This window comes from Lolium rigidum, chromosome 7 (genome assembly GCF_022539505.1).
Source record: "Lolium rigidum isolate FL_2022 chromosome 7, APGP_CSIRO_Lrig_0.1, whole genome shotgun sequence".
NCBI classification, from domain to species: domain Eukaryota; kingdom Viridiplantae; phylum Streptophyta; class Magnoliopsida; order Poales; family Poaceae; genus Lolium; species Lolium rigidum.
In genome coordinates, this window is record NC_061514.1 from 34,793,949 (window position 1) to 34,821,043 (window position 27,095).

At 44.5% G+C, this 27,095-nt stretch overlaps 3 protein-coding genes across 4 annotated transcripts; 1 reads left to right on the top strand and 2 right to left on the bottom strand.

Annotated features, from left to right (window-relative positions):
• Positions 1–2,434: 2,434 nt before the first annotated feature.
• On the top strand, positions 2,435–4,499 carry LOC124674584 (ubiquitin-conjugating enzyme E2 28-like). 2 transcript variants are annotated; one of them, XM_047210625.1, is made up of 5 exons: positions 2,435–2,484; positions 2,565–2,644; positions 3,567–3,694; positions 3,863–3,967; positions 4,110–4,499. In XM_047210625.1, exons 2-5 carry the CDS (start codon positions 2,575–2,577, stop codon positions 4,251–4,253), a joined length of 447 nt encoding a protein of 148 aa, XP_047066581.1. In that variant the 5' UTR covers positions 2,435–2,484; positions 2,565–2,574; the 3' UTR covers positions 4,254–4,499. The 2 variants fall into 2 exon arrangements, with proteins under 2 accessions (XP_047066581.1, XP_047066582.1); XM_047210626.1 differs by having other exon boundaries at positions 2,441–2,480.
• A 995-nt stretch (positions 4,500–5,494) lies between these two features.
• On the bottom strand, positions 5,495–10,309 carry LOC124675265 (actin-related protein 8). Its single transcript, XM_047211332.1, has 12 exons — positions 9,942–10,309; positions 9,731–9,831; positions 9,335–9,405; positions 8,935–9,002; positions 8,558–8,619; positions 8,265–8,362; positions 7,724–7,805; positions 6,743–6,885; positions 6,463–6,611; positions 6,249–6,382; positions 5,977–6,095; positions 5,495–5,904 (listed from the first exon to the last, which is right to left on the bottom strand). The coding sequence occupies exons 1-12, from the start codon at positions 10,307–10,309 to the stop codon at positions 5,809–5,811; spliced, it is 1,491 nt and encodes a 496-aa protein (XP_047067288.1). The 3' UTR covers positions 5,495–5,808.
• Positions 10,310–23,802: 13,493 nt separating this feature from the next.
• On the bottom strand, positions 23,803–24,554 carry LOC124675623 (heavy metal-associated isoprenylated plant protein 39-like). Its single transcript, XM_047211689.1, has 2 exons — positions 24,401–24,554; positions 23,803–24,214 (listed from the first exon to the last, which is right to left on the bottom strand). The coding sequence occupies exons 1-2, from the start codon at positions 24,480–24,482 to the stop codon at positions 23,853–23,855; spliced, it is 444 nt and encodes a 147-aa protein (XP_047067645.1). The 5' UTR covers positions 24,483–24,554; the 3' UTR covers positions 23,803–23,852.
• Between the last annotated feature and the right edge of the window lie 2,541 nt (positions 24,555–27,095).

Sequence of the window (27,095 nt, forward strand, 5' to 3'; positions counted from 1 at the left end):
CAATCACAAGATAGAATTTCCATGCTTAAAAATAAATATATAGTTCAGTTCTAGATTTCAAACACAATTGTTTATGTAAATGTAAGCATTATGATTTAGTAACTTTTAGTTGGTCGAATCACATATGCAGGGTTGCCCACCGCCACACCGATGAATAACAAAAAAATCAACCTAATGTCCATGCAGCCTGACTGACACAAAAACTCAAAAACTACATGGCGATGCCAAAGTACCACTGAGACATGCAGTGGCGGAGCTTGCTAAAATATTTGGAGGGGCAAACCACAAAACTTCATGATCTAAAGGGGCAAAATGCTAAAAATAAATCTACTACAAGCCATGTAAAAATATTCCTTCACTAATTTTCTACAAGCTGGGGGGGGGGGGGCGGTGGCCCCCTTGAGTTGTACATACCTACGCCTGTGGAGACATGATTGGAGGGCAGGATTTTTTTTCGATACAACATCATTGTCACCGTCTAAGTGACTCCCCCTCGATACAAAAATAAAAACTAAAAAAAAAACCTTGCACGCACAACAAACGTGATACCATGATGCTCTCACATCCGCCTCATGTCGCTGAAGTATCGATAACAATTAGAGGTGCAGAGGAGCCGCGATTGGGTTTTTGGTAGAATTGGGTGGCGCTAGAATATGGCTCAGTTACTTGGACTCATTGGTGTAAAGGAAATGTGTATTAACCGGACATGGTTGATTTGGCGACCACATTTCATCAAATGTTAGGCATACCTGTCTTCTTTTGGGAGATAGGCGAACATATTGGTTAAGTCTTTGCGTGCAATCACAATTATATTGTGCAACACTTACTTAACTTCCTGGCTTATTTGTGATATATCCATATGCTAACCAACTTGCTTAAATTGTAGGGGACCAATCTAGTTGGCACAAAAATGTGCCTTCCACACTAGCTCAACTAGCAATCCTGTTCCAATGTAGCTTTTTATTAGAATGAAAAGTCAAAAAATAACTCTTCCATTGATTGGATTGTGCGTGCTTTGGCTCTACTTCTTGTGTGTCATAAGTTATGACCGGCAGAAATAAGGGCATTCTATGGCATGGTTTGTAAGTTATTTTCTTCTTAAGCCCATTTGTCATGTACATAAACATATTATCTCTTAGTGTTACATTCGGCAATGAATATTTGGGGACTCTCATCATTATGCGTTTATCGAAATTCAACAGGAAGATACATATCTGACATCGTTGAGAAAATGACCTACCTTAAGTTCTAAAGGGTCATGTTTTAGCCGAGAGAAGGTAACATATTTTGTAGTTTATTATCTTTCAACTTAATCGCTCCATTTCAAAATAATTAAAGTTTTAGATTTGTCCTAACTGAACGTATTTTAAGTTTGACCAAGTTTATAGAAAAATATATCAACATTACAGCACCACTTTAGTTTCATTAGATTCACTATAGAAAAGATTTTTATAGATCTGATTTTAAGATACCAGCATGTTATTCTATAAATGTGGTCAAAGTTAGAAGGGTTTCACTTAGAACAGTCCTAAAACTTCAACTATTTTGAAACCGAGAAAATGAGAATCATCCCACGTGACATCACCAAGTGAAGGCTCACATCAACACATTATACATGTCATAAGTTCTTTTATTCGTGGGTGTTTTTTAGCCGATAAGTTGATCACTAACAATGAGCTAATTTATGTACATATATATATGGCTCGCAGAATAATTCTCCGTCCCTATTTTCAAATATTTCGAGGTCGATCTAGCTTTGACCACCACCTACAGATTGTGGACCATATACTACAAAAAATTATACTATGAAACTCATAAATCCGAAAAAGTATCAAATGGTATAATGGCACATTGCTCACGTATTATTAATATAAAGGATGATCAAAACTAGATCGTACAAAATGGGAGCATTATGCAAATAGGTAATAGTGTAGTTCAAAATTGAACAAAAGAGTCATCTTTTACAAGGATTGTACGAAAGTATAAACTCTAGCACAATATAAACCACAAAAGATACTAGTCAAACACCAACATGGCCTCTCATTCTTCTTTTCATTCTCAAAGGTAATTATTCTTCTTCTTAAAAGAAACCATGGTCTCCAAATACCCTAGAGCAGGTCAATGACATGTAGCCCGGTCCCACTCGTCATTGTCATCGGCTCGCATCCAGTGGCATTCTTTCTGCAAATTTTCCCGAGAGGCCATGTTTATTTCCCTGCCCACCCGAAAAGCACCGAAAGGCGAATCTCCGCGCGTCCAGCGTAAGCATCACGCGAGCCGCGCACAGCCGTCGATCCCCGATCGGACGGCTGGCGTCGCCCCGCAGCCCTATAAATTGCGCCCTCGGCTCCCAGCACCCAAATCCCCCGACTCCTTTTGCTCCCTCTTGTCCCGTGGCCCGTGACCCGCCGTCGCCGCCGCAGAGGGGAGAGGCGCCGCCGCCGCCGCAGCACCGTCCCCCACCCCCGAGCACCCCGCCGGTCGGTACGCCGCCCTTCCCTTCCCCCTCCGTACCTACTCGATCTGTTTCGCCCGTCTGATCTGGGCCGGATTTTGCGGGTTAGGGTTTGATCCATGGCGTCCAAGAGGATCCTGAAGGAGCTCAAGGACCTGCAGAAGGACCCTCCGACCTCATGCAGCGCAGGTGATTTCCTCTACACCCCTGTCGATTCCTTCTAGATCTCGCCGAATTTCGGGTGGGTGAGCAGAGCACGCGGTTTGCGTGGTTCGATTGTTAGGTTTTAGTCTTGGGGGTTAGGTTGTTTAGCTGTGCTCGCTGCACTGCGCGTGTTCTAGGTTTGCTGAATTAATTGGTGGAGAGTGGAGAGCGCTTGTGAACTGTACATGGCCTTTTTATATGACCACTGTGATTAAGAATCTCACTGGCCTCGTGTCATGTTCGATTAAAGTATGTCAATCTCATTACAGTGAACAGTTGTGCGCGACCCTCGATTGCACCCTGTTCTATCTTAACTGCCACTAACCGTAAGAAATTAAATCACACAGGACAATAGAGTTTTATTTGGGCAGTTAGGCACGACCTAGGGCAATTTAAGACGCAGACTTCTGACAGTAGTACAAGCCAAAAGAATAGAGATGTTTGTTATGAGTGAGCTGTGTTTTAGGAGATGATATTGTAGTACTCATCTGCTTTACCTTGTCTATCAGTGTGTACTGGAATCTTAACAATTATGCACGCAAGTTTGTATACTCTTTAGCACTTCATGAGATGTATACCTTATGATACCTGTTTTAACCAACCCAGCGGTTTGCCTATGTGTTCTGATGTTGCCTATACAGCATCTAGTTCCAGTTATCTTATTATGTAGGCATGCGATTGTATGTCTGAGTGAGTTGAACTGTATTGAACAAGAATGCTGTATGTGTTAGGTCAAATTACCCTGGTAACATAATTTTCTGTTTAATCCTGATCTAGCTCCCTAAATAATTAGAACTGTCTCACAACAAATGTGACTTGTTTCTGCTCATCCTTCACTGCCTTGCTGCAGCTGTGTCTGTCTGACTGGTATATAATGTTGTGTTGCTTGCTGTTTTTATGTTGCCAGGTCCTGTTGGTGAGGACATGTTCCATTGGCAGGCCACTATCATGGGGCCATCGGAAAGCCCATTCACTGGTGGTTTGTTTTTGGTGAACATTCATTTCCCACCAGATTATCCTTTCAAGCCACCGAAGGTAATATCCTGCGTAGTCTTTTTGGTTCTAGAGCCAACATTTGTATCTTGTTTATTTTGATGCTGTGATCCTGGAAGTTACTGAGATGTTTTGGGTTGTACTTATGAACTTTTTGATTTACCTGTCATCTTATCTATCATATGCTAACATCCAGGCATGATTTCCCAGGTCTCTTTCCGCACCAAGGTTTTCCACCCGAACATCAACAGCAATGGCAGCATTTGCCTTGACATTCTCAAGGAGCAGTGGAGCCCGGCTCTGACCATATCAAAGGTAACAATGGGCACATCCTGCTTTGTTTTTCCTTCATTGCCTGGAGCATGTTGCTGAGATAATCTTGGTTTCTGAGCAGCTAATATCACAGGTGTAAGTTTTCTTCATCGTGTGTTCTAACATTACCTGTCTTTATCAACAGGTTCTCCTGTCGATCTGCTCGTTGCTGACAGACCCGAACCCCGATGACCCGCTGGTGCCTGAGATTGCCCACATGTACAAGACTGATAGGGCCAAGTACGAGTCCACGGCGCGCTCCTGGACGCAGAAGTACGCCATGGGCTAGAGCCCTAGATGGCCAACTGGAGAACATGTGCCGAGCCCATCATCGCCAAGAATCGTTATCACCTAAATAACCCAGCCAAGTCTACTCCGCACTGCAATGAAGTGAAAATGGACTTTTGAGGCCATTGTGCCCCCTGTTGAACTCGTATGGATGTACTCTCTTAGCCATGTGAAGTCCGTTGGGTCTGGTAGTCTGTTCTACCTGACGTTTGGTTATCTATCTATTAAGTTAAATCTCAGAATCGTATCTATGCTGTGTGACCTACGTTTGAAGTGATTTGATCGCGAGTTTGATTGGTAAAACTTGTATTGTGACACATTCTGAATGTGTACTCATGCTGTCACACTGGCTAGTTGTTATAGATATTCTAGTTTCTCTCGATAAGACAAGGGATAGGGGATTAGGCCATAGAATGGTAGAGACGGCAATATTGCTAAGGGCTTTCGTTTAATCCCCAGATCACGTGGGACTCAAACTAGGGAGAGTTCTTAAACTAGGTTAGCGAGACTGACAGCGGACATGTGGGGGGAGTTTTAAAACTAAGTTAGTGCTGTTCATTCTGTGATATGGAGTAATGGAGATGTATGCCCATGTTAATCAAATATGTCAGGAGACAGTTGCAATCTGATATTAGAGCATCCTCTGCCGGACACGGATTTGGTCCTACATGGATGTAGGCGCACCTGCTATTAAAGAATTAAAAAATTAGAAAATTTTGAATTAAAATTTTGCATGTACATATTATCTTGATATTAACTCGTTCCAATTCTTAAGTGAAACTACAAGCATATGTAGGTCACTTGCATGAAAAAGAGAAAATTGAAATCTGTATTTCTTTGAGCAGTACAAATCCAATCATTAGTGTTATTTGCATATTTTATCATTTTTATGTAGGTCACATACAATGGTATTTTTCCTTTAGAATTGACACGAGTAAGTATCAAAATAATATCATGCAATTTTTTTTTGATTTCTAAAAAACTTTTAAATTGTTTTTTTTTTCAAATTCTGAATAAACGGGTGTGCCTGCACCCATGTTCCACTAGCTATTTCCATATCCTCTGTTCAACAAAATAACCACCTTTTGTGATGACATCATTATTTGTAAAATTTAATTCAAATTTGTGCACGATAACAGATGGTACTGTTGATCCAGTTGCATCTCTATTTACTGTTGAATTGTTGATCCACTTCATTGTTCTTCCATCGTAATGCCAATGGCAGAGTGACCCAGTCAAAGATAAACAAAACATAGGAGTATTATTGCAAAACGACACAAAAAATCTCATAATGTACGTATACACAAACGACAAATAGAATAATTAAGTGATGCACGACGCATTCACTTATGCTATGCAGCATCCCTATATCATAAACAAATCTATCGTGTTCTATTTACCCAGAATCTTTTATCATGCACATTTAACCGTATCTGTTATGTACTGCGAGGACTGGTGCTGTATAGCTCTGTACCATGTCTTCGACGTGATCATCTGAAAACTACCTCATGATTCTTTCGCTTGCTTCGCCCATCATAGCTGTGGCGCGTCAGGTTCTATTGCCATGCGTTCACTAGAGACGGACCGCTGCGGCGTGACTTCTGGCGGAACTGCTTCTTGTTTACGCACCATGCATCAGGGAAAGTGCTCACCTGAGATTAGGGCAGTCATCAGTGAAACCACAAGGGCAACAAATTTGGCACAGGAATCGTTATTGTAATTACAGTGCCGATCATCTTTGCACCAAACCAGGCCGTGTCTGTGCCAAATGGAGGAGGAAGAACTCTGATTCCTTCTGAAATATATGCGGGAAGAAGGTTGTGCAGCTCTTTCTCCAGCCTCTCTGTTCACAATAATGAAGGTACATGTCATACTCATACAACCATAGACATAATCCAGAAATAGTCAAATCCATCAGTTCCCAGATCAATTGTGATACACATTAATATCCAATCAGGGTTACAGTGCTAAAACGACTGGCGTTAGGTAGGCATACCTGGCAAACCGGGTAAGCAGGACGATCCACCCGCTAAAACTACCGTCTTGAACCAGCTGTGATCACCGAGCACCTCTGCATTGTAGCAGTGATCCATGCATAGAGATACAGCTTTATGCAAGCCCATAGCAACACTACAAGTTCAACATCAAGCACGCATAAGGGAACCATATTTGAAGCATAAACACAAAATGTCACAGAGAAGATATCATACACTCCTCCCATATGGGGCTGGAAAAGGATCTCTGCCATCTTGAATCTTTCTTCCGCTAGAGTGAACCACCCTTCACCATCCACCTCACAGGAAGCTTGTGTGTCTTTACATAGTTCAGCTTCATAATCAGCTGCGACGTAACAGATTTTCTTCACATATACAAGATGAAAGAGAGGATGTGTCAGCTATCAACTCTGCCTGTATGATGTTCATAGGTAGAATAGGTAGCTCTAACTAATGGCTCCAAGCATACTATATTGGCATAATAGACAAAAATTACCTCCTTGATGGTTCGAACAGTGTATAATGACTCAAAAGATATATTCCTTCGTTGCATTAGCTCCTTCAGAAATCCAGTAAGTTTAAGGGCACCTTGCCCAACAGTTTCAATACCTATCTCATGCATCACCCGACCCTGGAAGACTGTTGCAAGCAAAATATGTAAGATGACACAAACTGGCTACTTAAGTACGGTAGTTTAGACACACTTCATGTTTCATACGGAGTACATATTTAGGACAAGAACGAACATGAAAAATTATCAGTCCACACATTGTCTCTTAACTCTCCCATTGTCACACCCCACGTCTCCCATTGGCATATGTGATGTGCATTCCTACATGACAATGTATTTCAGATAAGGACACACTTATTAATAGATTTACCCAGGCAGGTTATTTTTGTTAAGTTGATGGACAATGTAATAAAAAAACTTTCATTGTACATTGTTGGAGATTCTTCTCAGTTTGTACGTTATACTAACTCTAGTCGTAAATATCAAACATACAATCACCATCCTACTGTTATCTGTTGTACATCGTTATGCACGGTTCCTTTTTTGTGAAATATCATTTCAATCTCCACAGTCCACACATAATATATATAATACATAATACGAAGTCCTGAATAAATCTGAAAAATCTCAATGAAGGCATTTTAATTCGTGGCTAATTCGACTAAAATCATGCTCCGGAGAAGTGTAATTTGGCACAAAATATCACAAATGTGTAAAAAATTGGCACGAAACCGGGTCTGACACCTGGGTCGTAAGGTATTAAAGCGTGGCAAGCCACAACTGTAGCAACAACCCAAAAATTACATAAGAAACTGCGGCACTTGAAAGGTAAGGACAGATATCTTTCTATGTCTAATGATGATCTTAAGAGAAAATATATCTGGTACTAAAGAAAACAGTATGTATGGTCAACTAAGCTGAACCTTACACCATAACTAATGAAGTAAATACATTGTAAATACTTACTGGGAACGACAGAGGTGGCATTGAACCCAATGTTCACAACAATGCCAGAGGTTCGTCTAGCAGCATACAAAGCTAGAAGTGCCTGAAAAGTACATGTCAGCAAGCTCATAAATAGTGCCTTCCATAGAGAGGTAAACAAAACTATTGAATGAATCGACATGTCAGCAAGTAAACAGAAAACATGACTTACTGCTACAGCTACATCAAGACTCTTCCTAATTTTTTTTTTTGAACTTAAGACTCTTCCTAAATTTTACTCTATAGTGCTGAATATATTTTACATCAACTCTCAATCGCGATATTTCTGATTTCTAGCTTGAACCATAGCATGTGATTCTGGTTCAATATCCAATTATGTGAATCTTCTAATTTTTCGAAGGTAAATACTAAGGACAATATTGTCACAGATTTCATTATTCCAAGAGAAGATCAATAAGTACAGTGAGACAGAAGCAGGCATTGCACTACAAAGTACATCAAGAGGCGATAAATGAAGCATTTGGTCGAACAGAGTCGCCAAGAGGGACATAAGAATGCATACTTGATCAACAGCACAAACAGCAGGAACATTCATGTCAAATAAAACCGAGTACAATGTCTCCTTGTATTGCTTTCTTGAGGCCCTAGCAGACTCCGTATCTGTGCCAAATTGAGTTGAAACATACAGTCAGACAATTAAATTGTTGTTCATCAACCATAGTAATAATCAAATATGCAAAATAACATGGAATTATATTTTGGCGGTGCCATATAGGAATAGTGACGAATCCATGTAATTAGGATGAAAGAGAGAACCATAAAGTAAAAAAAGTAGTATCACCTACAAATACTAACCATCTGGGTGGCAGAGGGGAAGGACAACAACAATTGGTCGAGCAGAAGGCTTTACATGCATCCTGTCAAAAGTCATGAATAACAAGAATAAATAGAGTTTGTGACGAATTTATTTGGGTATGCATGTTTGACTACTCAAGCTCGAGCAAGTGCTAGTGTAAGCAGTCTGATGGTAGGCAATCAGGTCAAGCCAAAGTTTTCACGACAATTATTTTTCAGTGTTTATTCAAGTGAATTCGCTCAATGACAACGCAGATGATCAATGGAAAATGTTGTCTCTGAACAAATTTTCTCTAGGCACGTCTTTTGTTGTGCAAAGATGGCAAGACTGGTTTTTTCTTTAAGAATGTACAGAAGAAGTTTAATTTTTTTAAAACCTGGTATAGATTGTAGAGAAGAAGTGGCGTAGCCTTGCATACATAGGGGACTCAATGTTTCCGAATTCCTGCACGTCAAACCTCATCTGAATTAGGAAAAAATGGTATGCCTTTATCAATTTAATTATCCTGAAATTGTCAAATCAACAACGGTACTCATAAACTCATAATGTCCCAAAAGGAAGTGAAAATTATACTGAGCGAACGTTCGGATTTTAGCACATTGAGCGAACGAGTTGCCAGCCATTGATTTTTTTTTGGATCGAAAGTGGATGGCAACTGCCAGGCTGGACCATTGCCACGTTGCAACTCCTTGATGCGTTCGCTCCTCAAAACGTCCGGGTCATGACGAATTATTTATGTTGACTGATCATTAATTTCAGTTATCATGACAGCTTACCAAAAAAGTTGCACAGCGGCCAGAAGGCGCAGCATACTTGCTCCAGCCATACTTGCAATAGCCTGATCCACCTACGATTTACGAAAACAAAGAATACCATTTTAAAGGAGAGTGTTGAGTCAAAACAGCTGGGGTAAAATCAGCCTACCATGACAACCTAGTGCAGCCGGATATATAACCATTGTGTAGAAAACTGAACATAAGATCACTACAGATGTCCAAATAGTATAATTTGCGGCTGTACGATCCCTTAATGAAGCGATCAATCAATGCACACACTCATCACACTCAACTTGATCAAGCAATCGCTTGCTGCCTTAGAAGTTCTAGTAGAAGATTAAGCTCATTTCATACAGCACGCATGGCAGGAGATGAGACGCGGGCAGCGGCTCTTACCATCGACCACGATGGAGCCTGGAACCAGCGCCCGCTGCCCGTAGATGCGCTTGAAGGAGAGCTGCGGCGGGACGCGGGCCGCGGACGGGGAGTAGTACACGCTGCAGCAGCAGACAGCATCATAGCGTTAATTAATTAATTAATTGGGTAGGGGAGCCGGACACGCGCGCCAAATGGGAAGGCTCCGGTGGTGTGAGGAGGGCGGGCGGACCTGCGGGGCGCGGCGGGGCCGGAGGCGAGGTGCGTCTCGGCGAAGACGACGAGGTCCCAGGGCTCGGGGCCGAGGCTGAGGAAGAAGGCCCAGAGCGCGTTGTCGGACGCGAGGTGGCGCCAGGCGCGGCACACGGCGCTGGAGCGCGCCGCGTCGGCCGGGCCCAGCAGCCGCAGGATCTGCGCCAGCACGTCCGTCGCCACCGCGTCCAGCGCGCCCAGCGAGCCGTACTCCGCCGCCGTCGGACCGCGGCGGCGCGGGGAGGAGGCGGAGGAGGAGGAGGAGCCTGAGGAGGAGTCCGGGTCGCGCGGCGCCCCCGCGCGGGCCAGCACGGAGCCCCACACCTTGCGAAGCAGCTGCGTCGCCATGGCTCGGACGTGCAGCTCCTCGGACCTCGGTGGTGGGCGGCGATGGCTACATGCGAGCAGGCCGCAACGCGACAGCGCGGAGTGGGATGGGATCGAGGAAGGGAATGGAATGGAAGGTACCAGATGATTTGTGGAGTGGACCGAGGCGGGTTGGTCCGTCGTGTGACTGTGAGTGGGCCGCGCAGCTCCCCGCACTGTTCTCTGGCCCGGCCTAGTCAATAGCAGAGTGAGCACGCTCCTGGTTAAAAAACCCAAATCTCCACATTTCCTGGCTAATAAAAACAAAAATTCTATGTTTGCGGCTCTTTGAACTTCCGTTTACTTTTGATGCACGTGGATGCTACAACTAGTCAATAAGCAGGTGATCACATGGAAGGGAAAAAATCCATTCTTTGAATTTTCTCTACGTAGAAAAATTGCACGCGAGCATGGGAGCACAATGGAAGAAACACACAACAAAAAGGTGGAAATAACAAAAGCAAGAGCTAGGAGCTAAGCAGACTGCGACTATGTCCGATTATTGGAAAGTTACACTAGATCCCATTGTCCCACATTGTGCACCGTAATTACATATTTACATATCTAGGGTTGATAGAGATCGATGATATCACTCAATGAGATAAGCTCAAATGATCGTTCAAATTTGACTCAGTTCACATAGCACGTACACAAGTTTCGATTTTTCATATGGAAAATGCACTTGTTCCCACTGTCCCACATATATAGTGAATAGACCAATGATAATTTGATATCATTTCATACGTGTGCAACAACGAACGCTAGAGTTCTTGTGAGATAGGTGCAAATGGTAGGTCGCCTTCGGTTGACACAGCACCCAAGTTCATATGGAAAAATCAAAATCCTTATGGACATGTTCGTGCATGTTTTACTATTTGATATATCTTAGTGTTTCAGCAGAAAAATCACATCCCATGATTAAAAATGCCAGCAAGCACTGAATGCCAAACCCGAGGATAAATCTCTCGCATATACCTCATATATTCTCTAGAATTCTCCGTTACTTATACCTATGACACATAATTATGCACTCAAAAAACCTTCATCCAAACATTTGGTAGATAGTAAAGATATCCGGAGATATTAAAATAGACATATATTCATACATATACTTACATTTTATCCAAGTAGGACAATTTAGTTCGGGATTCTTTTTGGTCAAGTTTTCACTACTCTAGGGGTATTCTACTTGCCAATACGTTTTAAGTGTCAATGCTAAAACATGTCCAGCTTTCTTTGCACAATAAGGTTTACATATAGTGAAGTTTATGTTCAATGATAGACACCACAATTTTTAAATATTGCAACAATTTTCTATATAGTTAATTTTGATAAGTGTAATTGAGAAATAAAATAAGTGTGCATTGTTTGCTTGGTGTAAAATAATTAATTAATTTTGGATATTGATTTGTTGTATGAGATGTTTTATTTTGTAATATCTTGTAAGAGCCTATTCAGGGCCAGCCCTAAGCCGGTGCATCCAGATTTTATGGCCTCCATCCAGCTACAGACATGCAAGCATAGTGAGCTTACACAGAGAAAAGTGGTCAACGATCAGGCTAATTACTCGCAACATAAGGCATTTTGTGCACACAACTATCGCTAAAGAAGGAAAGAAACAAGTGCTCCGCGTGTACGTTCTCTAGTCTAGGTTGTCTCACATATTGAATCGACTCAACCCGTTTTTCTCCTTTTTTGGCAAGATATAACTGAATTTTTCTCCATTTTTGAAAAAAAGCATAAATGAATTAGTCCAGCTATAGCCTTTTCTTATCTTCTGAAAATGTGACGACTAAATGAAATAATCAGATATTTTAAACTATGATAATTACTTGTGTATAAGGCCCCGTATTTTTTCTTGCACCGGGCCTCTCGCATGTGAGGGTTGGCCCTGAGTACATTTAGTCGGAACTCTTAATTTTTTTGGACATGGTGTGTTGTATTGTATGTGTTCTTTTTGTTCTTGTTTTTCGTACTATATATGTATCTATGTGTTGTCCTAGGCAGTATCGACATGAGCCACAAGTTTGCATGTGTTAATCTCGCTGATTCATGGTCTAACAATGTGGGATCCACAATGGAGTGGAGCTACTAGGATCCAAATGGTAACATTTATGTAATATTATGACATGTTACCTTAAATAGGAAACTCAAGGTTGCAGAACATCCATATGATCCTTGGTTCTTCTTTTGCAAGCTAGGATCTCCATGCATGTATGGCACTGTCATTCTGACGATGGTAATTAATAGGAAACATCTAGATTTCTTACGTCATATTTCATGACATGTATATGTCTCATGAAAGAAGAAATACCAATTTGATTGTTTTGGTAGGGGAGGTGGCAGAAAGTATGTTCAAACTCGTTTAGTCTAACTTGGCTTCCACACTTGACTTGGATACATATAATTTGACCTAGAACATCATCTAAAATTGAGAATTTTCCTATGTCTAGTCCCCCATACCGATTACATGCGCAATGGAAGTGTTGCAGCAGAGCTAACAAGTAATGATGCATATATTGAGCATGAGTGCTCAATGACAAAGAGTGTGAGCGCATCATAGAGACTCTTATGTCTTACCGTTGTTAACGTCTCCCAACGTGCATCCATCCAATGTATCCCTCCTTTGTTGGTTTGTTATTAAAAAAAAACTTAAACTATGCATACTCATATTTTGCATGACTGGCAACAATCAGTGTTATGTGTAGATGTAACTAGCAAATGATTACCGAAGCATTATTGACTTTGAATGCTAGCTTATCATGAAGACGTCTATGTCCTACTAGTGTTTGTGTCTCCCAAAGTACATGACTAGCAACGAAAGGTGTAGCAACCTAGCTAGGTCAAACCCAATTAGGGGGTCATACCTTATACAATACATGCTAATTATATGATACACATGTAATTGGAGACCGACGTTCCACGCCGAATATTCAACTCCACTTTGGAGTTCACATGCACCCGGTTGAAAAGTTTGATTAAAATAACAAAAAATGTTCAAAAACTAATATTTTGAGGAAACAGGCATGTTGAGTCTTCTACCTACATGCAATGTTCCGTGATGAAATGATTTTGTGGTGCTCTATGAAAAAAAAGCTGAGAAGTGAATTAAATTCATCTATGCAAAGTTGATAACTAAATTAGGTACAAAAATTATCGATTTTTTGTCGAATGGGTCCGGTCCATCTTCTTTTAGTTCGGGGATCAAATTCTTGGTTAATATGCACATGATACCATTATTTTTTTTGCGGGGGTAAAATGATTGTATTAATTAAAAGGTAGTCTTTTAATTATGCTACCATATTTCATATGGAGTCTTGTAGCCGTGTATGGTGCTGCTCAGGAAGCTCATAAGGCCGCCTTTCTTCGTGAGTTGGTGAACCTAGCAAAGGAAAACCCTCACCCAGTTCTCATTGGGGGGTGGGGGGGGGGATTTTAATTTGCTAAGATTTCCATGCGAGAAGAGTAGGGGCAGTTTTGACAATCATTGGCCTTTCCTGTTCAACGCGGGCATTGACAGCTTGGACTTGAGAGAGGTATCAATGATTGGCAGACAATTTACTTGGGCTAACAGTCTTCCGGAGCCAACATATGAAAAGCTAGATCGCGTACTAATGGATACCGATTGGGAATTGAAATTCCCAATGGTGACGGTACGTGCGCTAGAACGTATTGTTGGGTTCTCGGATCATGCTCCCATCTTATTATCCACTGGTTTACCTAGACCTCCGACTAAACACCATTTCAAATTTGAACTCGGTTGGTTGAATCGAGAAGGTTTTCGAACCATGGTTAAAAAGGTATGGGAAAGACCGGTTGTGGGTGTGTCTCTGATACAGAGGTGGAATAACAAAATGCATGCGGTACGCAAACACCTCGGTGGATGGGCACGGCATACAACTGGTATTCTTAAAAAAGAAAAGCAGCGACTTTGATCTATTATAGATGACCTCGAAGCCAAAGCAGAAGTTAGACCGCTTTCCGCACAAGAGATTGAGCAAAAAAGCCAATCAAATGCGGAAATCGCAAAACTACTGCGGGAGGAGGAGCTGAAATGGTACCAACGGTCTAAGGCCCAATTTATTCTTGAAGGAGATTCGAATACAAGGTACTTTCATTGTGTTGCCAATGGCAGACACAGGAAGAAACTTATTCGTACTCTTGTTCAGGACGAGGGCACGATTGAGGGTCATGAGCAGCTAAAGCCGTTTATCACAAATTATTATAAAGGGCTATTTGGTGCCCCAGAGGAAAGCAATTTCTCGCTTGATGAGACAAGAACGGAGGATATCCCCCAAGTCTCGCAAGCGGAGAATAGTTTTCTCACTTCGTCTTACTCGGAGGAGGAAGTAAGAAAAGATGTCTCCAAATGGAGCATAATAAAGCCCCTGGCCCTGATGGTTTCCCTGCTGAGTTTTATCAATCTTTCTGGGATGTCATCAAGGATGACCTTCTTGCTCTTTTTGCGGATCTACATGATGGGCAATTAGAGCTTTTTAGGCTCAACTTTGGTGAGATCATTTTATTGCCCAAGGTTAATGAAACAGAAAGGATTCAACAGTACCGTCCTATTTGTCTTCTTAACGTGAGCTTTAAAATTTTCACTAAGGTTGCCACGATCCGATTAATTTTGGTGGCTAATCATGTCATTAGACCTTCTCAAACTGCTTTTATGCAAGGACGGAATATTCTGGATGGGGTTGTTGTCCTCCATGAAACTGTTCATGAATTGCATAGAAAGAAGTTGAATGGCGTCATCTTAAAGATTGACTTTGAGAAGGCCTATGATAAGGTTAAGTGGTCTTTTTTGCAACAAACTCTCAGAATGAAAGGCTTCTCTGTTGAGTGGCGTGCGTTAATCAATAGTTTTATTTCGGGTGGAAGTGTTGCCATTAAAGTCAATGACGATGTTGGCAAATATTTCCAGACTAAGAAAGGACTTAGACAGGGAGATCCATTATCGCCAGTGCTATTTAATATAGTGGCTGATATGCTTGCTGTCTTGATTGAACGGGAAAAGCCTGAGGGCCAAATTGAAGGGGTCATTCCTCATCTGGTTGATGGAGGGCTATCCATTCTTCAATACGCTGACGATACAATACTTTTTATGGATCACGACATGGACAAGGCTCAGAACCTAAAGTTAATTCTTTCTGCGTTTGAGCTCTTGTCGGGTCTGAAAATAAATTTCCATAAAAGTGAATTGTTCTGTTTTGGCGAGGCCCAAGATCATGTTGCGGAATATGCTGAACTGTTTGGCTGTGGCCAAGGCCAATTTCCAATTAGGTACTTGGGAATTCCGATTCATTATCGGAGGCTTACCAATGCTGAGTGGAAATTAGTTGAGGAAAGGCTTCAGATTAGATTAAGTAGTTGGAAATGTAAATTGCTGTCCTTGGGTGGAAGATTAGTTCTCATAAATGCGGTACTGAGTAATATGGTACTCTATATGATATCTTTCTTCCAACTTCCCAGAGGAGTCTTAAAACGGTTGGATTATTTCCGATCAAGATTCTTCTGGCAAGGGGATTGCGATAAGCGTAAGTATCGGCTGACTAAATGGAGTGTGCTGTGTCGGCCCAAAGATCATGGATGACTTGGTATTCAAGATCTCCAGGTCAAGAATAGGGCACTTCTCGGTAAATGGTTGTATAAGCTACTTACCAAAGAGGGCATATGGCAAACGCTCCTTAAGAGGAAGTATATTGGCTCAAAGGCTTTATCTCAGGTTATTTGGAGACTAGGAGATTCACATTTTTGGGCTGATCTTATGGAAACAAAGAAGTTTTTCTTTCCATATGGTTCTTTCTCTATAAAAGATGGATCGGAAAGTCGTTTCTGGGAGGATAAATGGTTGGGTAATACCACACCCCGAGAACAATATCCGGCTTTGTACAATATTTTGCGCCACAAAGGCGATACTATCGCCAAGGTGTTGGAAAATTTCCCACCAAATGTGGAGTTCAGAAGAAGTCTCATCGGTCCCAGACAAGCGTCTTGGCAGGATTTGTTACAGTGTCTTGAGTTAGTTCAATTGATGCAAGGACCGGATGAATTTCGCTGGAATCTTACCGGGAATGGTTCATTCTCAGTGGCTTCCATGCACAATGCTCTAATTCAGCCTAATATCCCGGTCGATAATAACTCCGAAGGTGCTCTGGTGCAATCCTTACCGACAGAAAAAGATTGCAGCCAGGTTGATAACAATCGAGTGCCATTACTTCGTCGGTCCGAACCAAGGAATCCGTTAGAAATGTTTTGAAATGGATATTGTTCTCTCTTTGATCGGGGATTGCTATATGAAAAGAAGTGGAGTTTGAAAAAGGGAACGGAATGCTCAAACCGGAACTGCTAGAGGAACTAATTTTCAATAGCATAACTTGGGCTCCTAGAATATGGCGCCCTTGGGACAATTTGGAAGATGAAGATACCTTTGAGAACAAAAATCTTTGCCTGGTATCTTCGTCGGGGGTTATTCTTACGAAAGATAATCTTGCCAAACGCAACTGGCATGGAAGTAAAAAGTGTGTCTACCTTATACCCACCACGTAGTGTTGCCAATTTATTTGGTAACTGGCTTAATGGTGTGGATGTTAGGTTTAAACGTCTTATTAGGATGGGAGCGATTGCAATCATTTGGTCGCTACGGCTATGTAGAAATGACAATATTTTCAATAATATGTCTTCTTCCTTTTTGCAGGTCATCTACCGGTGCACAGCTTTGCTTCGCTCATGGATACCGCTGCAGCGTGTGGAGCACCGAGACCTATTTACGAGGTGTCTTCACGGTTGGAGGATACGGCGAGGGATATTTTCTCCCAACATGGGTGGCAGCGTGAACTTCGGCTAGACCCACCTAGCTAGTTCTTGTTACCGTTAGTTCGACTATGTTTTATCTTTGAACCCTATTGTGTGGTTTTGTAACGGATTCGTGTGCGGCTGTGTGCATCTTAGTTATACAGAGGCCGGGTCTATTGCGCAAGTAATAAAGAGCCCATTTTCGAAAAAAATTAAAAGGTAGTGTTATTACAATCCCTTAAGAGGGTCTCCAGAACATTTGTTTACGAATCGAAGTGTGCTCTACATTGTTTTTCTCGGATAAATTTTACCATGCTAAAGTTTTCTCCGCCCTTCTCTGAATTCGAGTTTGACTATTTCCCAATAAAAGTAGCAAAAACGCTCTAACATTTATGCAATGCAATATAATGTGCGACCAGGTAGAAAAAGGTACAATATAAGCATGCCATGTGATGGAAACAATACAGCACAATCTAGCGATGCAATAGAAAGATGCAAAGTACATTAAAATGGTGTTTTACTAAAATCTCAAGCAATGTGTAGTAACATTGTGTTAGCAAAAAACTTTAATTTGTCCCTGAGGCCGTCCAGAGGTAGGATATGCGTGGCCTCCATTGTATTTCTGACTTCACCGCTAAGGATTAGAAACTACAAATGTGGCAGTGACCTAAACAACAAAAAACAGAGAGACAAAACAAGAGAAGAAACAGACAACAAAAACAGCTACCAACAAATACAAGACCTAGAGCTTAGCCCAAGAGGCCAAGACAACGACTATGACGCAAAGGCTCGCTTCAGCATCCGCCGAGGCATTTTATTACTACAATGGTTGAGAAGCCACACACGCTCCCAAATTACACACACCTATAGTTAATAGAGGTTGATGATAACCGGACCTAATAATGCGGGATCAGAGTTCTCGTGAGGTAAGCATGAATGATTGTTCAGCTTGGATTCAGTTTTAATTGGGACCTAATACTATTTTGGGATTTCTATTTTCGTGCCCTCCGGTCCTTAGTTGTACTCAGTTTTCCCCAGCTCCTTAGTTTTTCCTCAGTTTTCCCCAAGCCCTTGTTTGAAACCCGCAGAAGCAGCTCAGACGGCAGGATTCCCGTTTAGTTGACCGTTCTGTCACGTGTGGGGCCGCGTCTTGTGGGGCCGAGTCGTGTGGGCCCGCGTCGCGTGGGGCTGGTAGAAAGGGCCCGCGTGGGACGAGGACGAGAAGCGTTTGGTTGCACGTGAGCGGGAGCTGGGTTCGTCTCTCTCGGCCCCAAATTGGCATCCCTATTAAGTGCACCTTTTTCCCCTCTTTCTCTCTGTCCTTTTCACCAAATTAGTATAAAATCTAGAGAAGCTTGCATTTCTGACTTTCTTCAATTATTTGTGCCTTTTGGCCCTCGTTGTTTGCCCAATATGGCAGCAAATCTAGTACTCCCTCCGGTTCATATGTATGTAGTTAAATCTAGAAGCAAATCTCCAGGATAATGTACGATAAATTCACGGTCATAGTAAATCAAGAAAACTAAGTACGGCCAACAAAATATAGTAGACTAGGGATAGATAATCCCTAGATAATATGGATAGATAATAGGCTGCATACACGGCAGCCAACATAGTAACGGGTTCTTCATAGCACCATCATACTAACATAACAACAAGGGATCCCTAGCTAACAACAAAGGGATCCCAACAACAAACTAGGAGGCAGCGAGCGGCGGCAGCACACGTCCGAGGACTCCGCCTACCCCATCCGGCTCTCCCTCCACTTGTTGCTCTTGCTCCCCTTGGGAGCCTTGGGCTTGAGCGGAGGCATGCGCCCGGCGGAGATCTCCACCCGCCTGGAAGGCTGCGGAGGTGCATGCCGAGCGCCACGTGCTTGGCGCGGAAGGAGTGGACGTTCACCGTCGTGCCGACCTTGGGGAAGGTGTTGCCGATGTTCTCAGCATGCGTGACGAGGCGGTTGAAGTCCGTGGCGCCGAGTCTCCCAGTGCGAGAAGGGCACCTGTACACCTCCTTGGCGAAGTAGGAGATGTGCTGGCCGACCTGCAGCCTCCGCGGCACACTGGCGAGTCTTGACGTCCTCCTCGCTCTTCGTCGCTGCCGACGTCGGCTGCGGACATCGATCCATATCAAACAGAAACTAGTGAATGAGTTGCAACGATGACTAACGTACATGATAACAAAGTTAAGAAAAACGAGTCAGCCTCGGTTAGAGTGGACATGATTATATATCTACGGGGAAGGGGTAAGCGAACTAAAGCTCATGCACAACAGATTTGTACACAGCAATGGTTCGCTGAACCCTCACTGTAAAAATTTGTGCCCAACCATTCATCATAGGCAAAGAAACAGATTCTAGATCTGAACTAGATCTGAACTTGAACACATTCGAGATTATTTGCAAAATTAAACGGTTGATATCTTTTGATTAGTGCATAAAATAACTGATTGAGATCCCATGATTACTTGCATAAATTAAGCGATTGAGATCCAATATTACTTGCATAAATTAACCGAACAGCCGAACCCCAAATCAAGAAGTGATCAAAACAAAATGGAATAAAATCGGCGCAAATATTAGCCCAATACTCGATCCATCTACAGATCCATCTACACCAGCAAAAATAGGGTTCAAAAAGGAATGGGGAACAAAAAAGGAAGCAAACCGTAGTTACCTCGTTCCATGGGTCCTCCGAGGAGGTGTCGTAGGGGTTCGGGGGCGGGACGTACGGCACGGGGTCGTAGGGGTCCCATCCCGCCGGGATCCGGCCGCCACCGGCGGCGGCAGCCTCCGATGCACCGGCGGCGGCGGCGGCGGCGGCGTCGTCCGTCGAGGGACGGGGCCGAAGATGGAGGCGTCGCGCTTCGAGCCAACCTCGACGATGGGATTGGCATTCTCCTTGTCCATCTCTCCGGCGGAGGAAGAGGAAGAGGAAGAGGGAGAGGGAGAGGGTTTTTGCTTTGGAGAAGATGATGGGACGTGGGAGAGAGTTGGCGATGCGTGAGCGAGTGAGAGTGACGAGAGACGGTGGGAGGAGGCGTCTATAAAGGCGAGGGGTGGTTAATGCGACCCGCGTCCTACGCGTGCACAGGTGCACGTACGCACGTCTTGGACTTCGCAACGCGACACGCGTCCACGATTGCACGTCTCGACTTCTCCACCGCGACCCGCGTCTACGCGTCAACAATTGCACGTGTCCTCGAGTCTAACCACTGGAAATTTAGATATACTCGGGTATACCCTCGAGTCTTATACTAGCATTTTTTGTGTGCTCAATTTTCCCCTCGAGTGCTAATGCTGGCTAGTGCAATATACTCAGTTTTACCCTCAAGTGGCTGGTCAACGGAGAGTCAACAAATGGGATTAACTAGTTAAATGAGTCATTTAATGTGCAAAAAAATCCTAAAAAGAGTGGCACTTACTCATGGAGTCTTTACCACAAATTGACACTTCTCAAATCATAGATAAATCATAGATAAATCAAGTTTTACCACAAATTGCCACTTCTCAAATCACCTAGTAGCTATGAAGGTGCATGGTTTTCCACAATAAGCCCTTCCCAAAACAGCTTCCCCCAAATCATACTTTGTCTAAATGAGGCCACAATTCTCACTCTGATGTATATTGGTATTGCAAATAGTTTGAGGTAGGCCAAGATGGGTTTCATTGTACAAAACACGCATTTTCCATTTTTTAAATCTCATATTTGAATCCCTTAGTCTATTTACTACTCGGGTGCCCTTGGTTTCTTGATAGTACTCAGTTTTGCCCTCTCTCTTCACAAATTCTCGCAGACGTGCATCATCGCTCTGATTGGTCTAGCCCATGTCACGCGGATCGTGCCCACCGACCGTTGATCGTATGATATAGGGAACGGGCAGGATAACCCCTCTCTCTCTCTGTTGGCGGTTAATTAGCTTGCTGAAGGGCGGTTTTCTGTATTATTTTTCACGCGCTAAAAATTATAAACTGTTTTAGGCGTTATTTTTCACGCAAAAAATGATAAACCATCACCGATTTGTTGTTACCATTACTTTTCACGCAAAAAAAATGATAAACCATCACCGATTTGTTGTTGCCATTACTTTTCACGCAAAAATTGATAAACCATCAACAATTTGTTGTAGCCATTACTTTTCACGCAAAAAAAATGATAAACCATCACCGATTTGTTGTTGCCATTACTTTTCACGCAAAAAATGATAAACCATCAACAATTTGTTGTAGCCATTACTTTTACGCAAAAAATGATAAACCATCAACAATTTGTTGTTGCCATTACTTTTACGCAAAAAATGATAAACCATCAACAATTTGTTGTTGCCATTACTTTTCACGCAAAAAATATGATAAACCATCACCGATTTGTTGTTGCCATTACTTTTCACGCAAAAAATGATAAACCATCAACAATTTGTTGTAGCCATTACTTTTCACGCAAAAAATGATAAACCATCAACAATTTGTTGTAGCCATTACTTTTCACGCAAAAAAATGATAAACCATCAACAATTTGTTGTAGCCATTACTTTTCACGTAGAAAAAACCTAATTTGTTACAAAAGCTGGTTTCAGTGAGACCTAACCAAGTTTGGCATACATGATGGCATACCTATAACAACAAGGAATATCTAAAAGGGAAAGTTTCAGAAAATTTAGGGTGAAAATGATGCCATACATGATGCTGTGTTTTCGAGGTTTTGACCTGAAAATCAATTGGGTATTGTAAAGGGAAATAAAAAGTTCGAAAAATGTAAAAACGAAACAATCTATCTATCTATGTATAGAAGATCAGCTGTATGAAATTTGAGGTTATTTAGAGAAGGTAGAAAAAATCACCTTGTTAGAAAAGCTGGTTTCGGCGAGACGAAACGGCATGCGCTTAAGCAAAGTGATTTTTTCGAACATCTCCAAATGACCCCAAATTTTCCATACATGATGCCATACGTGTAACAACAAGGAACCCTATCTAAAAAGTGTCAAAAAAGTTTGCCCAACCGTATAGCTCTATCAAAAAGAACCTCACCATGGCGCTAGTATAATTTTGGGATAGTTACAAACTTTCGTTACCTAACCTTCAACATGAAACTTGTTTCAAATTCATTTTGGCCTACAAGAAACAAATCCCAACTTGATTCGAGCACCACAGCCTCCAAACGATGCCGATGCCGATATCGGCATGGTCGGAACGGCTATGCTCGCCGCCACTGCGCTAGGTCAACGTCGGGATGCACCCTCAATCCCGTCCCCTCATTCGATCACCGACACACCAGAGATACCGCCGAGGCCAATGCCGAACGTACATGCTGATGCCAATGCCGATCATGCATGCACGCCGGCGTGGGCACGGCCACGCCGACCCGCTATGCTTTGGACGCCACGGACCGCCGCGAGATCTTTCCCTTCGCCACCACACTCTCCTAGCACCCACCTATACACGCCGGAAAGGAGAGACACTAGTTTTCTCTACATTGCTCGCGTTCGTGTCCGACACGGTCGGTCAAAGTTTTGAGGTGGTCGTCGATGTCGTCGACCATTTCTTCTCTTCTTTGCATGGTTAAACGCGTCTAGTTCATATCTATCTAATGCGTCCGGTCTCGCCTCATGCGGTTCTTTGTGGACGTCGATCTCATCTCGGCACCCCGCATGCCACCTCCTCCGTGCCATCGCTGTAGAGCTCCGTTTAAAAATCTAATCCTACCCGTGTATTGCCCCTTGTATCGAGCGTCATGGCCGTACTTGTCATTTGATATACCGAAGCCCCACTCGTTCGCGTTTTGGTCGGGGATACGGCGATGCTTACGGTCAAACAAAGATGGATGGTCTGACGTGTCTTTGCAGGCTCTACGTGGCCCCACTAGTCAGAAGATAACGGTCAACCGTCGGGCAGCCGGCCGTTACATCACGTCTGATGGTTTCAGACAAACGCTTGGGTAAAACTGAGGAAAAACTAAGGAGCTGGGGAAAACTGAGCACAACTAAGGACCCGAGGGCACGAAAATAGAAATCCCTACTATTTTTAGAGGCATTTTTTTCAAAGTGCGGCTATAATTTTTAGCAACATGTTTTAATTGGACACTTTTTTAAGTGACTAAATATAATTAGAGGCACTTTTGCTATTTTTAGGGGTACTTTAAAATGCCCCTAAAAATCAGCTCTCCCGTAGTGGAGGTTGATGATAACCGGACCTAATAATGTGGGATCAGAGTTCTCGTGAGGTAAGCATGACAGTTAAAAGAACAAACTAGTTTCACATGGAAAATTTGATCGTGTGCGGACGTGTTCGTGCCTATTTGGCCTTACGACTGATGAGGTGGAAGGTTTGTTAGTGAGATCAGTGATCAGAAACAGCTTAGGTGGAGCAGCAGTTGGGCAGCTTCAGAGTCCAGGGTTAGTTTCAGTGCGAGAGATGCATGAGATATCATGCACCTTCAGAATGTAATTATGAAAGTTTCTATTTTGTAGTTCTTCTCTATATCTGCACATTACAATCAGCAGATGCGTATACCACTAACCCGTTCTCCAGAAAATAACAAGACAAAACAACATCTACCGAAAATGGATGATACTATAAGGCACTCGGTGAATCACTGTCGAAGGTAGGCCGATGAGTGCAGCAACCACCCACCGGAGCCGGTCGCTAACGGTGTTCACCGGTGAGCTACAGCGCGCAGCCGCGCAGGGCAGGCCAGCTAGAAATGTACAAGCAGGGATGCCTGACAAGGGATCAGCAGATGACGCAGGAGTTTGGGTCCTCCTCGGCGCTGCGGATGACGAACTGAGGGTAGGGCTGGGGCGGCGGCCCGTAGCCGTACGGCGGCGGGTACCACGGCGGGTACACCAGCTGCTTGCTCGCGTCCTCCTTCTTGTCGCCGTCTTTCTTCTTGTCGCCGTCTTTCTTGTCGCCGTCCTTCTTGTCCCCGCCGTCTTTCTTGTCGCCCTCCTTCTTCTCCTCCTTGGCCGGGCCGACGGAGACGATGAGCGCCGCGGGGAAGAGCTTGCGCAGCTTGCCCACCACGGCGACGGGGTCGGCGGCGCCGACGATCGTCATCTTCTGCGCCTTCATGTCCACGGACATCTCGTCGATGCCTGATGACGGTGAGTTCTTTTGTCAGATCAAATTCAGAACAAATATGTGGAAATTGTGACAATTCCCTCGATGACTACGCCGCCCGCCGATGGTTACGAAGCAGAGCAAGAACATGGGCAGGGCAAGGCAAGGCAAGGCAAGGCAAGAGACAACAGAACTGGAAAAGAAAGAAGGGATTAGATTACCATGGAGAGTGGAGACGGCCTTGAGCGCCTTCTGCTTCTGCCTGTCATCGTGCAGGTCCAGCTTCAGCACGATCTTCTGCATCCATCAGACAACATAGCAAAAATCAGCAACCGGAACCAGCGATCACAAGCCGCAAATTCAGCAGAAGGAAAAGGCCCAGTTCAACCGACTGTAAGCAATCACCTTCATGGTGGCAACACAACCAACAGGGATCGACCGATCCTTCGTCGCCGGTGCGGAAGTGCGGCGGCGGGCGTGAGCTCAGCCAAGCTACTGGACAAAATGGGTGGGTGGGAGCGGAAGAACGGTATCTGTCTGCGGCGATGAAACCTATGCTCGACGAACAGAGCTTACTGTGTGTGTGATCTGGGGAGTGATCGGTTTTATAGAGGGCCAGGTGCCGTGGCACGGGCGGGGGCGGCCGTCGACGTCGTCGCACGTCAACCTCGCGGCGCGCGTCAACCTCGCCGCATCCCACCGCCCAAAAGGTAGCGACGTCGGGAGCCAAGGACGAAAGCCGCGACGAACCGGCCGGATGGATCGCGTGACGCACCGGCGCGCAGCCGGAAACCGGTGGATAACCGCACGGCGGTAATGCGTAATCTGAAGCAAATCCGAGGCTTTTCTTCTTGGCGCGGCGTGGTCGCTTTCGTTACCGCGCGCGCTGGCTGCTGGAAGAGTTTGGATCGACGAATGGCTCCGGTGGGGTGGGTGGGCGGCCAGGCGGGGATGGCTGCGAGGACCGGCCGCACGCGCACGCCACGCGGAACATTGTACGCCCGGGGCTGCGGGCTGGCCGTCGCGTTCGAGTGAGAGTGCTGTCGCTAGCTAACATTGATTGGAAGTGATCTCTCGATCCCGGCCTTATCACCATTACGACTGCTGCACTGATAGGAAAATGGCTTGTCCAGCAATCCCAGCCGCGCTCCAACCATGACCGAAAGGAAGAGCTTACTGTACAAGAGTTCAGGGCGTGACTGCGACTCACAGTAGAGATTTGCTTCGTTTGTGTTCTTGACCATGTGTTGAATTTGTACTGCAAATTTGTGACACGGTATGTACACGTTGTACTAATAGTGTTGTTGTAGTAAGGGAATCTCCAACGGGGCAACGCAAAAAGTCGCTGAGTGACCGTTTGCGTCCGCTGGGCCGAAAAATGCGTCTGGTACCACCTTCAGCGGGGCAACGCAAAGTGACCGGGCCGTCCCTGGCAACGTAAACCTAACCCAAATATGCGCATCGGATGCGTCTCTACGGATGCTGCGCGGACGCGCAAAGTGTCCGCTCACGTCTGGCGGATGTTTCGTCGGGTCCGCCTGACAGCGATCCTGGCTCGATGCGTCTTCTCAGGTGCGTCGCTTCGGCAGTCTGCACAACGTTAATGGCGACGCCTCGCGTGGTGCGCGGCCGTCGCCTAGCTCTGCGCACGAAGTAATGGCGATGCCACGCGTGCCGCGGCCGTCGCCTCTGGCCTATATAAACAGGGGCGCGCGCATCTCATCTCCACCCACGCTAACCGTAGCCGCCGCACAACCTCCACCGTAGCCACCATGAGCAGCAACGGCCGCGGCTAGGCTGCCGCGCCTCCACCTCCACCTCCGACTCCACCTCCCCCGACCTCGAGCTCCGACGAGGAGTTCGACGATGACGACAGCACAAGCGACCTCCTCGACCCGGTCAAGGACGCCAAGTTCTTGGCTGACGCGGAGAAAGAAACCGAGGAGGAGCGGGCGGGCCACACGGCGTTCGATGCCGAGATGGAACACCGCAGGGTGGCGGCTGCCGCAACCGCAGCCGCGAAGGACGACGACTCCAACATCTCATGGTCTTCCGACGACCCTGATGCGCCTACCCTGGAGGAGAAGGCGGCAGAGCAGAGGGCACTTGTTGACTCCTTCGAGACACTGAAGAAGGCCGAGGACGACGCGAATGAGACGTTGCGCCTGCGCCTGCTAGAGGACGCGGCGGCGCACCGAGCTCTAGAGGTTGCACGGCGGGCGGCGGAGAAGCAGATGAGGAGGAACGCAATGACAGAACCAGGCCATCGGGCAGCAAGTAGTCTAGGTTTCTTCAACTAGTTGTATAGTTTCTATGTGGTTTTAAATATTTTGCAAAACAAAAAATAGATCGACCCGCTGGGAACACACCTAGACGCAAAGAACGCGCAATCAAAATATATCCGCGGGGCGATGTAAGCGGACGCTGGCGACGTCCGATATGCGTCGCCTCGTTGAAGATGGCCTAAACCTCAAGACGCTAGTCCAACTCTCGTTCTTTTTCTTCTTTTCCAAAGAGAGCAGTAGCAAATCTTTATCTCATTGTTATTGTTGTTGCAGCTTTATGACTTAACAAATTGTAGATGCAGGTTCTTCCCTGAAGGCCCGAAGAAGAAATTCTCTCTTCCAGCCCCGAGACTTCAAAATTGAGCTACGGATCTCTTGAAAAGAATCTGAACGGAGCTTATAACGGAAGGCTTAAGGCCAAGAATTTGTCACATGCATATTTATTTACAAATTAGCTTGTAACTAATTTTTTTTTTGTTGTAAGTTAGGCTGCAACCGAGATTTTTATTCAAGCCGCAAGTCGAGTTGCAGCCAGGCTTTAATTGTTGCAAGATTTTTCAGTTGCAACTGCGGTTGCTATTTTCAGTTGCAACTGCGGTTGCTACGGATATTTTCCACAGTTGCATCTAGA

What these genes read in the sequence shown, in the direction of transcription:
- LOC124674584 (XM_047210625.1), top strand. Translation starts at nt 2,575, where the DNA reads ATGGCGTCCAAGAGGATCCTGAAGGAGCTCAAGGACCTGCAGAAGGAC. An exon ending in TCCGACCTCATGCAGCGCAG is followed by an intron (nt 2,645 to 3,566) that starts GTGATTTCCTCT and finishes TTATGTTGCCAG; the next exon opens with GTCCTGTTGGTGAGGACATG. An exon ending in ATCCTTTCAAGCCACCGAAG is followed by an intron (nt 3,695 to 3,862) that starts GTAATATCCTGC and finishes ATGATTTCCCAG; the next exon opens with GTCTCTTTCCGCACCAAGGT.
- LOC124675623 (XM_047211689.1), bottom strand. Translation starts at nt 24,482, where the DNA reads ATGCAGAAGATCGTGCTGAAGCTGGACCTGCACGATGACAGGCAGAAG. An exon ending in GGCCGTCTCCACTCTCCATG is followed by an intron (nt 24,215 to 24,400) that starts GTAATCTAATCC and finishes CACCGTCATCAG; the next exon opens with GCATCGACGAGATGTCCGTG.
- LOC124675265 (XM_047211332.1), bottom strand. Translation starts at nt 10,309, where the DNA reads ATGGCGACGCAGCTGCTTCGCAAGGTGTGGGGCTCCGTGCTGGCCCGC. An exon ending in AGGCTCCATCGTGGTCGATG is followed by an intron (nt 9,406 to 9,730) that starts GTAAGAGCCGCT and finishes CGTAAATCGTAG; the next exon opens with GTGGATCAGGCTATTGCAAG. An exon ending in CAGCCCCATATGGGAGGAGT is followed by an intron (nt 6,383 to 6,462) that starts GTATGATATCTT and finishes TTGAACTTGTAG; the next exon opens with TGTTGCTATGGGCTTGCATA.